The 13,311-nt window shown below is 37.1% G+C and overlaps 2 protein-coding genes across 2 annotated transcripts in view; both read right to left on the reverse strand.

Moving 5' to 3' along the window:
• LOC139136653 (uncharacterized) overlaps window positions 1–11,188 on the reverse strand; it is a 44,387-nt gene extending 33,199 nt beyond the window's left edge. The window contains exon 1 of the mRNA XM_070704432.1: window positions 10,840–11,188. The gene's annotated coding sequence lies outside the window, so the exon portion shown is untranslated. The remainder of the gene's footprint in view (window positions 1–10,839) is intronic.
• LOC139136654 (apolipoprotein D-like) lies at window positions 3,652–6,254 on the reverse strand. The gene is made up of 2 exons (XM_070704433.1): window positions 5,846–6,254; window positions 3,652–4,424 (listed from the first exon to the last, which is right to left on the reverse strand). The coding sequence occupies exons 1-2, from the start codon at window positions 6,177–6,179 to the stop codon at window positions 4,168–4,170; spliced, it is 591 nt and encodes a 196-aa protein (XP_070560534.1). The 5' UTR covers window positions 6,180–6,254; the 3' UTR covers window positions 3,652–4,167.
• Window positions 11,189–13,311: the final 2,123 nt, after the last annotated feature.

Raw genomic sequence — 13,311 nt, forward strand, 5'->3', positions numbered from 1 at the left:
ACTAATTACAACACTTAATTGAATATATTTAATGATGTAATTTTGGAGTAATATCACTAATTAAAAAATTCATAAATATGCAAATGAACCCTTAATTAACTTCGCAATACTAAATGCTTTACACAACAATTAGATATTTGTCGGATCAGTGTCTGCAGCAGATTTCATCAAATTTGGTGAAGTTATTATATGACTAGCTACAAAACTTCATAAAATATTCAAATGAGCTATAATTAATTTGACACTGCCCCATGCTTCGCAATACAATTAGATATCTATCAGATCAATATCTGTAGCAGGTTTCGTCGAATTCGTGCCGTAATTTCAGAGTTATATACCTAAATACAAAGTTCACTAAATATGCAAAAGAACCCTTAATTAACTTCACATTTCTAAATGCTTTACACCACAGTGAGATATCTGTGGGATAAGTATCTGCAGCAGATTTCATCAAATTTGGTGCAGTGTTTTTTGAGTTATATGAATAATTACAAAACTTCATAAAATATGCGAATAAGCTACCTATCACCTTGACACTGCCAAATGCTTCTAAGTATAATTAGATATATATCATATAAACATTTGTTGCATGTATTATCAAATTTAGTGCAGCAAAATAAAAGTTATTTCACTAATTACAACAGTTCATTAAATATGCAAATGAGGAGATAATTGAATGACACTCAGACTATCATCATAATGTTCTGAGCTTGTCATCTGTGAAAAGTTTCATGAAATTTTGTGCAGTATTTCTTGATGTATGTCGACTCTGTCATTACCGTCTCCATATGGAAACCATTATACAAAAAAAAACATATGTGAACTGAATGTGCTCATATGTTTACAACAGGTTCATTAATAGTAGTACGCTTCACAGAACAATCAGATATCTGTTATATGACATATGTAGCAGGTTTTATCAACTTTTCACAGTACTCTCATAGTTTAATCACTAATTACAAAACTTTATTTATATGCAAACGAGCTGTCAATTAACTTGACACTGCTCAATGCTTCATTGGATGATTAGATATCCATCAGATCAACATTTGTAGCACGTTTTATTAAATTTAATGCTGTAATTTTAGAGTAATATCACTAATTACAAAGGTCATTAAATATGCAAAGAGCCCTTAATTGACTTGATACTGTTTAATGTTTCATAGCACAATTAACTATTTATCAGATCAATATGTGTAGCAGGTTTCACCAAATTTAGTGCCGTAATTTCAGAGTTAAATCACTAAGTACAAAATTTATTAAATATGCAAATGAACCCTTACTCAACTCTACACTATTTAATGCTTTACAATACAGTCAGATATCTGTCGGAGCAGTATATGCAGCAGTTTTCATCACATTTGATACAGTTATTTCGAAAGTAAATGACTAATTATAAAAAAGTCATAAAATATGCAAATGAGCTATTCATTAACTTAACACTGCTCAACGCTTCTCTGTACAATTAGATATCTATCAGATCAACATCTGTAGCAAGTTTCATCAAATTTAATGCTCTAATTTTGGAGTAACATCACTAAGTACAAAGTAAATTAAATATGCAAATCAACCCTTAATTACCTCCTCACAACTACATGCTTTACACCATAATTAGATATCTGTCGAATCAGTGTCTGTAGCAGATTTCATCACATTAAGTGAAGTTATATCGGAGTTATATGACTAATTACAAAAGTTCATAAAATATGCAAATGAGCTATTATTTAACTTAATACTGCCTAATGCTTCTCAGTACAATTAGATATATATCAGATCAATATCTATGGCAGGTTTCATCGAATTTGGTGCGGAAATATCAGAGTTATATACCTAATTACATAATTCATCAAATATGCAAATGAACCCTTAATGAACTCCACACAACTAAATGCTTTACACCACAATTAGATCTCTGTCGAATCACTATCGGTAGCAGATTTCATCACATTTGGTACAGTTATACCGGAGTCATATGACTAATTACAAAACTTCATAAAATATGCAAATTAGCAACTTATTACTTATTAACTTGACACTGCCAAATGCTTCTAAGTATAATTCGATATATATCAGATCAATATTTGTTGCACGTATCATCAAGTTTGGTGCAGGAATTTCAGAGTGATGTCACTAATAACAAAAGTTCATTAAATATGCAAATGAGCAGATAATTGACACGACACTCACAGTATCATAATGATGTTCTGAGCTTGTCATCTGTGAAAAGTTTCATGAAATTTTGTTGCTGTATTTCTTGATATATGTCTACACTGTCATTACCGTCCCAATAGGGAAACCATTGCACGGGAAAACTGATTTGCATAACTTCATTAATATGCAAGCCACACTAACCAAAATCTAATCAGTTCTTGCAACTAGCATATGGTACCTGTCTACCAGATCTGACTTAAATCTGTTCAGTATTTTGAGTTACCGTTTAAACAGACACACACACACACTCACGCACACACGGACAGTAAGACCACAGGGGAAAGAAATCAGTCCCCTGGGGTGGGGAAGGAGGGTTTTTTGTGCAACGGTTTACCTTATTTGATTTTATTAATTTTGACTGTGATATTTCAAATAAAGAGTTCAACTCCACACCGTCTGACTGCTTTATATATTACCAACATGTCCGTAACTCCAACTTGTGTATACACCACTTTAATTGCTCCGAAAACATTGCCAACTTGCTATATATATATATATACTAATCCGCTGTCCGTATCAGAGGATTAATTGATTGAGTCAACACCACAGCCGTCCGACACGCAGTCCTTATTTTACTACGTGTGTGCCGGCTGTGGTGTTGACTTAATTAATTAATCCGCTGATATGGACAGCGGATTAGCAAGTTGGCAATGTTTTCGGAGCAATTATAGTGGTGTATACGCAAGTTGGAGAGGAGATATTGTCGATAATATATAGAGCAGTCAGACGGTGTGGAGTCGAAATCTTTATTTGAAATACCACAGTCAAATTAATAAAATTCATTGTAGAAATAAAGAAAGCAGTCAGACGGTTTGGAGTTGAACTCTTTATTCAAAATATCACAGTCAAAATTAATAAAATCAAATAAGGTAAACCGTTGCACAAAAAACTCTCCCTCCCCACCCCAGGGGACTTATTTCTTTCTCCTCAGGTAAGACAGACATCGCTATGACATTCGCTCACGTGTGTGAACTCGTGAGCTAGATATATTGGCTAGTGGGAGAACTACTCGGCAATCATTTGTATACAAAATAAGCAAATATGGACTTCAAACACATCCTTATGGGGCACCAATATTCGTGGAGATCATCGTAGATTTGGACTGTCCAACTGTTACACATTGTGGTCTGTCAGTAAGGAAATTATAAACCCAGTGAATGATTGAAGATGGAACATTGAACTTCATTAATCTATCTATCATTAATTTGAATAGTGTTAAAAGCAAACTGAAATCAATGAATAAACTTTTGGCATAGTTACCAGCTTTGTCAAGATGTTCTAACAATTTATGGAGAAGACAAGCGACTGTTTGTAATCACATAGCTTGGAATGCAAAGCGCGAACACATTTTAAAAGAGAGATTGTATAGCCACAGTGCTCGATAGACAGTGACATAGCTAAAGAAAGAAAATGTCATAAACAAGATAGGTAAAGACAATCTTTTAGTTGTATGATCTTTATTCAGACATAAAAACTACAGTTTGAGGAAGAAATCCTTTTTAGGCTTCGTACGGTCTCTACCCTTTGCATTCAGTCGCTACCTTTTTTTATAAAAAACATGTATAAAGATCAATACCTAATTTCTGCGGAAATTATTGTAACACAGGAAAAGATAAACACTGTGCTTTTTCTTAAATGTGAATATTAAATGTTTCCGAAAAATAATGGTGACAGCATTTTAATATCTCATACATTTTTCGGATTATAATAAGCTGACAAAAGTAAACAGCCTCAAGCTATCATGTTTTACAGTTTTCATATCGTTAACAAAGGCGGCTGTATATGTTTGTTGCTAAGTATGTTTTTCTTGATTTTCGTGTCTGCAAAACATCTATCCGACCACTACATCGTATTACTTCAGAAATGTGATCGAAATATTACTCCCGTGTATTACTTTGGCGTGATGAAGAAAAGAGTTACGACGCCTCCACTTAAAAAATCAGATAATGTTCCTCTTCACAGTCCCAGAAGGGCTTTCGTGACCTGTCCTTCGTCACAACCGGTCTGGTTAGTAGATTGAAAGTAGCTGATATTGAGCCCCATATCTTGCAAATCAACCAACGAGTCCAGGACTACAGCATCAAGAGTACGCTCTCTGCTTGATATCCAGGCCAGCTCTGCTCTCGAAATGCCCATGAAATATGGACAAGAGTAGACGACGGAGAAGGTATTATAATCAGTGCGAAGCACCCAATAATAATCGGGTAGTAGCCCTGAAAATAAACAGAAATCGTGTAATTATATAAGCTAACTATAAACAATAGAATTTCTTTTTGTCCTCCCCTCTCATTCACCCTCTATCTTGTCATATGTCTGTTCGTGTGTGCCCGGCCGTCCATCCCTCTGCTCTCTCCCTCTGTCTCTATTACTCTATCTGCCTGCCTGCCTGTCTCTCTCTCTCCCTCTCTCCCTCTCATTCTATACTTATTCAAAACGTGGTCTATTCGCCACTTAGCTATGTAAGATGTGATAAATTTACTTTTGTGCCATGATTTCGTACCTGATATGCATCGAATTTTTTTTTTCTAATAAAACTCCGTTTTCTTGTGTTTGGAAGAACAAACCGCCTAACATATGTCATGGCATGCGTAGTCAGTCAGCAGACAAAAAGAGCGTCAATTTGGACAAACATCTCGGACAGATTGTAAAAAGCTTGCCATGGATCACTGGCCCAAAGCTACAACAAAAATGTCAACACAATATCTGCCAAATAATATTGTAGCTACATGTAGCTGTAAACAATCTTGTCTGAACAGCCGCTTTGTCCCAACGTCAGTTAATTCAGCTATTTGGCAATCAGGCTCTTTTAATCGTGGATTAGAATTGTGACTGTTGACATTGGTATGTAAGTGGTGATGGATTCGTGGATTAGGAGCTTGACCAAACCCAAATAAGCCGCTGGAGCTCTAGGCGCTGAAGACCGAATCGTTTTAGGATAGAATGTGCCTCAGGGACAGGTATCTGGACTCTCAAACTTTTTTCAATTCTTTCCCGAACTCCCACTTGTTGGATCTTTGAGAAAGAAAATCTTTAACCTTCTTATTATTTTGAAATTCGAAAAGTTTGGTTTTCTCCATAGAGTCAACACAGGGATGGCCGCTATTTTGAATTTCAAATACTGGTAAATCTGGGGTAATATATTTCTCTAGTACCAAAATTTGCACGGTGACCCCCGATTTTTATTCTTTATTTTGAGAGTGAATGGTTCAAAGATTCTTCAAGGGAAAATCTTTCACTTTCGAGGTGCATACAACCTTAACTGGGGATTGCTGCTGTTCAAGGACACGCGGGTTAATGTCTTCTCTTAGTCAGGTCGTCTTAAGGACATGCCCCCATTTAAGCAAAACGCCATTCATCTTCACTACAGCCAGTTGAGTGAAACAATTACAATGTAAAAATCATATAAAAGTCATAGTATAGAATTATTTTTTGCAGACTATATCTTGTTTCCAAGTGGACCAAAAAGTAAGAGACGTCACGCTATTCAGCATATATAAATACTGTAGTCTGGATTTGTCAAGTGAACATAAACACACACCTCGATGAGAACACATTTTCATGGCATTAGATGTAAACGTCCCTCCTCGCCCTTAGGCTCTCCCACCGTAAAAGTGTTGAACGCCTTATTACTTACCCCAGGAAAATTGGACAAGAAGTTTAGCCTGTTCATGTGGAATGGGTGCATATGCATCGCCAACGATCGCTGTAGCATCGCCAGTTTCGATGTCGATTTCTACGTTGGTCACTCGGATGTGTCCTGCATCTCCCAGCTCGTACGTCGCTTGTACGCATTTCTGTGCGTGTGTAGAACTTTCTGGGAATTTCTCGATCTCATACCATGTACCGAGGTATGCCGTCATATTAAAATTTTGCTCAACGCTGTAGGGACAGCGTCCCCAGTTGATGCCTTGAACGCCCATGAGTGAGGCAACAAACGTTAACACAAAAACTTCGTAAAGGAACGCCATGACGAGGTGTCGATGACAAACAATCTAGCAGAAGTTCGCTGGGTCAACTCATTTCTTTCCACTTATCTGGGGAAATGGCGACTGTGCGCATGACAAGTAATGTCGCGCTTGGAGGATTTCGGACAATCGATGTTTTGAAATTATTGTAAGGGCTATGTGCAGCGTCTCGGAAGCTGTTATTTAATTGGATAGCTGAATCTTACCGTTATAATTGAATAATACAAATAGACTCGCTAAGTTGCTGTGAATAGCGACAATAACCCATTAGATATAATCTTGTGCAGGATTTCATGTTGCAACAGTGGCCTGCAACAGGTTATGAAAGAATTTTTATGTGAAGATTTTGAGGCTGTGGTGGTGCTTGTCATCTACGAAGTACAATTCGATATCATCAATTTAACTTCTGTAAACTCTCCCAAAAATACGTTTTGTTCTGAAACTGTGAAAATAACGCATCTTTTCTCGACCGGCTAGGATCAACATGATCACGAATACGTACTAAGACTGCCTATCTTTTAGTGTCAGCGTTATAAACTTATTCGTACGGAAAATGTACAATCACAATGACAAAGTCGACAAGGAATCGGAAATATCATTGCGTTATTGTAGCCTAATAATTTAAAAACAATGCGATAGTATCATGTAGTCGCAAATAACAACACTCAGTGAAGTTTCTCGGATGTTGCAGTACGTCACAATGTATGCATAACTTGAAGGAAATATCCCAAAATATTGGTCTAGTGCGATTAAGTCAACATTTTATACATATAACACGATTGGAAGTCATTTGGGATAATTGGATTTTTATAGTCCAACTCTTACACATTGTGGTCTGTCAGTAAAGAAATTATAAACCCAGTGAATGATTGAAGATGGAACATTGAACTTCATTAATCTATCTATCATTAATTTGAATAGTGTTAAAAGCAAACTGAAATCAATGAATAAACTTTTGGCATAGTTACCAGCTTTGTCAAGATGTTCTAACAATTTATGGAGAAGACAAGCGACTGTTTGTAATCACATAGCTTGGAATGCAAAGCGCGAACACATTTTAAAAGAGAGATTGTATAGCCACAGTGCTCGATAGACAGTGACATAGCTAAAGAAAGAAAATGTCATAAACAAGATAGGTAAAGACAATCTTTTAGTTGTATGATCTTTATTCAGACATAAAAACTACAGTTTGAGGAAGAAATCCTTTTTAGGCTTCGTACGGTCTCTACCCTTTGCATTCAGTCGCTACCTTTTTTTATAAAAAACATGTATAAAGATCAATACCTAATTTCTGCGGAAATTATTGTAACACAGGAAAAGATAAACACTGTGCTTTTTCTTAAATGTGAATATTAAATGTTTCCGAAAAATAATGGTGACAGCATTTTAATATCTCATACATTTTTCGGATTATAATAAGCTGACAAAAGTAAACAGCCTCAAGCTATCATGTTTTACAGTTTTCATATCGTTAACAAAGGCGGCTGTATATGTTTGTTGCTAAGTATGTTTTTCTTGATTTTCGTGTCTGCAAAACATCTATCCGACCACTACATCGTATTACTTCAGAAATGTCAGGTGCCGCCAACGAAGCTGTTCGTGCAAAAAGGTGTTCGTGCGAAGTTTTTCAGCGGGCGGGCAAATTTCAAAACTAATCAGCGGGCGGGGAGAAAATATCGATATTTACTGTGGGCGGGGAAGAAATTTCATTACTTTTCAGCGGGCGGGGAGAAAATTTTTGATAGTGGGCACCGGAAAATACGTAGAGGGAGGGAGGGGAAATCTGCGTGCTTAAGGTGAAGTACTACGAATTACGTCAAATTAAGTTGTGGTTTCATTTTCTTGAAACTTTGCACAAATATTCTTGGAAGTTGTGCAAGTGCAAAAATAAAATAAAAAATGGGGTCACCACGCTCGTTTCCATGGAAACGGACGTTAAAATGGCGTCGTTAGAAATAAATAAAAATGATATAATTCACTTAAACTAAAGAAAGCAATTATAAAAAGCTTAGCAAATGAGTTAATTTTAATAATACCCAAGACTTAAGATCCATATCTATCGAATGTATAGTTTTCATGATGTTTGTAAAGAAATTTTTACATAAGTATCGATTACAAAATGACGATATCGAAATTATATCACTACATAATTTTCGAACTTTCTTCCTGTCGCTTTGACTGGTGTCATTTTGACCAAACTTGGCGAATAAAATCCTGACATAATACCATTTAGTTTACACTTTTAATAAAAGGGTGTCACCACGCTACCTTTTACAATATCTCCAGGTGAATGGGCAATATGCGCCATGTAAATGGGAGAGAAATGTTAATTTTTCGCTCATATTGAATAAAAACCAGCTTCCTAGGGGGTCAAAATATGACAAGGTTAAAGGTCACATGTATTTCTAAGAGACTGGGTCAAAAAATTAGGTAAAAGCGCAATTTCAACAATGACAGGTAATGTTAAATACATGCGCTACAAAATAATCCATTTGCGGCAGGCTGGAGTTAAATCTGCGCAGAAATGTTCTAAAGCGTGTGCGTATACTGCTAACTGCTGGCACAGTTTTGTGTTGATCTGGGTTGCCTAGTGGGCATCTACTTGGCAATGGGGAATTTCAGTAGTGGGAGAGGGCAGCGGGGAGCTTGAATTGTCGTGGGGAGTGGGGAGCGGGCAGACCGTAGATACCGGAGGGCAGTGGGCATCAAAATTCAGTGGGAGGGCACATTTTCAGTGTATACCAGTGGGAGGGCAGGTACGAACAGCTCTCACTTTCCCCTCCAAATTTTAGGTCAGAGTCAAAAATAAGAAAAATCGGTATATCAGTCTTCAAAACATGTTTTGTGATGATTTGAGAAATTCATGAAATTTACCAGTTGGCGGCACCTGAAATGTGATCGAAATATTACTCCCGTGTATTACTTTGGCGTGATGAAGAAAAGAGTTACGACGCCTCCACTTAAAAAATCAGATAATGTTCCTCTTCACGGTCCCAGAAGGGCTTTCGTGACCTGTCCTTCGTCACAACCGGTCTGGTTAGTAGATTGAAAGTAGCTGATATTGAGTCCCATATCTTGCAAATCAACCAACAACGAGTCCAGGACTACAGCATCAAGAGTACGCTCTCGCTTGATATCCAGGCCAGCTCTGCTCTCGAAATGCCCATGAAATATGGACAAGAGTAGACGACGGAGAAGGTATTATAATCAGTGCGAAGCACCCAATAATAATCGGGTAGTAGCCCTGAAAATAAACAGAAATCGTGTAATTATATAAGCTAACTATAAACAATAGAATTTCTTTTTGTCCTCCCCTCTCATTCACCCTCTATCTTGTCATATGTCTGTTCGTGTGTGCCCGGCCGTCCATCCCTCTGCTCTCTCCCTCTGTCTCTATTACTCTATCTGCCTGCCTGCCTGTCTCTCTCTCTCCCTCTCTCCCTCTCATTCTATACTTATTCAAAACGTGGTCTATTCGCCACTTAGCTATGTAAGATGTGATAATTTACTTTGTGCCATGATTTCGTACCTGATATGCATCGAATTTTTTTTTTCTAATAAAACTCCGTTTTCTTGTGTTTGGAAGAACAAACCGCCTAACATATGTCATGGCATGCGTAGTCAGTCAGCAGACAAAAAGAGCGTCAATTTGGACAAACATCTCGGACAGATTGTAAAAAGCTTGCCATGGATCACTGGCCCAAAGCTACAACAAAAATGTCAACACAATATCTGCCAAATAATATTGTAGCTACATGTAGCTGTAAACAATCTTGTCTGAACAGCCGCTTTGTCCCAACGTCAGTTAATTCAGCTATTTGGCAATCAGGCTCTTTTAATCGTGGATAAGAATTGTGACTGTTGACATTGGTATGTAAGTGGTGATGGATTCGTGGATTAGGAGCTTGACTAAAGCCAAATAAGCCGCTGGAGCTCTAGGCGCTGAAGACCGAATCGTTTTAGGATAGAATGTGCCTCAGGGACAGGTATCTGGACTCTCAAACTTTTTTCAATTCTTTCCCGAACTCCCACTTGTTGGATCTTTGAGAAAGAAAATCTTTAACCTTCTTATTATTTTGAAATTCGAAAAGTTTGGTTTTCTCCATAGAGTCAACACAGGGATGGCCGCTATTTTGAATTTCAAATACTGGTAAATCTGGGGTAATATATTTCTCTAGTACCAAAATTTGCACGGTGACCCCCGATTTTTATTCTTTATTTTGAGAGTGAATGGTTCAAAGATTCTTTAAGGGAAATTCTTTCACTTTCGAGGTGCATACAACCTTAACTGGGGATTGCTGCTGTTCAAGGACACGCGGGTTAATGTCTTCTCTTAGTCAGGTCGTCTTAAGGACATGCCCCCATTTAAGCAAAACGCCATTCATCTTCACTACAGCCAGTTGAGTGAAACAATTACAATGTAAAAATCATATAAAAGTCATAGTATAGAATTATTTTTTGCAGACTATATCTTGTTTCCAAGTGGACCAAAAAGTAAGAGACGTCACGCTATTCAGCATATATAAATACTGTAGTCTGGATTTGTCAAGTGAACATAAACACACACCTCGATGAGAACACATTTTCATGGCATTAGATGTAAACGTCCCTCCTCGCCCTTAGGCTCTCCCACCGTAAAAGTGTTGAACGCCTTATTACTTACCCCAGGAAAATTGGACAAGAAGTTTAGCCTGTTCATTTGGATTGGGTGCATATGCATCGCCAACGATCGCTGTAACATCGCCAGTTTCGATGTCGATTTCTTCGTTGGTCACTCGGATGTGTCCTGCATCTCCCAGCTCGTACGTCGCTTGTACGCATTTCTGTGCGTGTGAAAAACTTTCTGGGAATTTCTCGATCTCATACCATGTATGCCGTCATATTAAAATTTTGCTCAACGCTGTAGTAGGGACAGCGTCCAAAACTGATGACTTGAACGCCCACGAGTGAGCCAACAAACGTTAACAGAAAAACTTCGTAAAGGAACGCCATGACGAGGTGTCGATGACAAACAATCTAGCAGAAGTTCGCTGGGTCAACTCATTTCTTTCCTCTTATCTGGGGAAATGGCGACTGTGCGCATGACAAGTAATGTCGCGCTTAGAAGATTTCGGACAATCGATGTTTGAAATTATTGTAAGGGCTATGTGCAGCGTCTCGGAAGCTGTTATTTAATTGGATAGCTGAATCTTACCGTTATAATTGAATAATACAAATAGACTCGCTAAGTTGCTGTGAATAGCGACAATAACCCATTAGATATAATCTTGTGCAGGATTTCATGTTGCAACAGTGGCCTGCAACAGGTTATGAAAGAATTTTTATGTGAAGATTTTGAGGCTGTGGTGGTGCTTGTCATCTACGAAGCACAATTCGATATCATCAATTTAACTTCTGTAAACTCTCCCAAAAATATGTTTTGTTCTGAAACTGTAAAAATAACGCATCTTTTCTCGACCGGCTAGGGTCAACATGATCACGAATACGTACTAAGACTGCCTATCTTTTAGTGTCAGCGTTATAAACTTATTCGTACGGAAAATGTACAATCACAATGACAAAGTCGACGAGGAATCGGAAATATCATTGCGTTATTGTAGCCTAATAATTTAAAAACGATGCGATAGTATCATGTAGTCGCAAATAACAACACACAGTGAAGTTTCTCGGATGTTGCGGTACGTCACAATGTATGCATAACTTGATATCCCAAAATATTGGTCTAGTGCGATTAAGTCAACATTTTATACATATAACACGATTGGAAGTCATTTGGGATAATTGGATTTTTATATTTTTTAAATTTCTCAAAAGTGTTAGGTGCAGGATAGTTGAATGTTGCAATAATACAAATTACTCATAAAACAAGTGTGTAACGTAAAAAGAAAAGCAGATGACATTACGTTTGTAGATTAAATTGGCATTACTTCAGCATCCAATTATCCCAAATTAGTTCGAATTGTGTTATGTGTTAATTTAGTACAGTTTTCATCATATTTCCCCACCAAAAAGCATTGCTGAGAGTTTGTGTTCAGTGGGTGTTACAATATACACCTTGGGCAAGTGTCTGTACGTTGGCATGCATAACATTTACAACGAACCACTATGCAAATGATGACAGCAACTAATGACGACTGAAAACGGAATCAATATTCACATTCATGTGAATTGTTTAATTTTTTTAGTGTGTGTGTAGTGTAAAAAATGATGTAAATTCAATACAGTCAGGAATCAGATAGCAAGAGTATTTAGAGAGTATGCATTGTGTTGAAATTCTTCCACTGCTATTAATAATTGTGTACCATCACATGTGTAACTTTGCAACTTGCAGTGATAAATTGTAAGCTGTACAATTTATTTGACTAACCTTTGTCAAAACATTCTATCATTAAGGTAGCATGCTCCTCGTAAACGAAAGACTTCAACTTTTACTCAAACTTTACTCAAAGGATCTTTCAACTATCCTCTTTTCAAAATCACAAATGAAAGTTGGGGGTCACCTTGCAAATGTTGGTACTAGAGAAACAAATTACCCAAGATTTACCGATATCTGAAATTCATAAAATCTCGTGTTGACTCCATGAAAAAAAAATAAATTCCAATTTTTGAAAAACTAGACGGTGAAAAGTTTTCTCAAACCAAAGGCTTTAAAATGAACCCCACAAATGGTAGTCTGTAAGATCAATAAAAAAAGTTGTAAAAGTTTGGGAGTCGGAATATCTCTCCCCGAGATGCATTCTACCATAAATAATCTACTTTGGGCATTTTGGTGACATGGGCAAACGAAGAAATCTTCACCAGGGAAGGGGTAAAAGGTATCATGTCATCTGCCGTCTGCCAGAAATTCATATCAGATAACGGGTATTATTTCTTGGCTATGTCACGAGGCGCTAAAGGACTTATTGACTATGTTAGTATAGAAAGGTTTTTTTGATCTTTTTGAGGACATGCATTAACGAGTAAAGTACACAAAACGCTTACATTGTTATATCTATATAATGATATTAATCTGTGAATATAACAAATTTCCACAAAATATCTTATTGATATATGTGCGTACATTACAGTCTGGTGCCATTTTAATAGTCTCTGACGTCATAACGTACTACATGTCAAATTGCATACATTTCATTAC

Source organism: Ptychodera flava, chromosome 7 (genome assembly GCF_041260155.1).
Source record: "Ptychodera flava strain L36383 chromosome 7, AS_Pfla_20210202, whole genome shotgun sequence".
Taxonomy (NCBI): Eukaryota; Metazoa; Hemichordata; class Enteropneusta; family Ptychoderidae; genus Ptychodera; species Ptychodera flava.

Excerpts from the sequence above, each read along its gene's own strand:
- LOC139136654 (XM_070704433.1), bottom strand. The coding sequence starts at position 6,179 with ATGGCGTTCCTTTACGAAGTTTTTGTGTTAACGTTTGTTGCCTCACTC. Across the intron at positions 4,425-5,845 it reads TCTTGTCCAATTTTCCTGGG|GGCTACTACCCGATTATTAT; the intron begins GTAAGTAATAAG and ends GTTTATTTTCAG.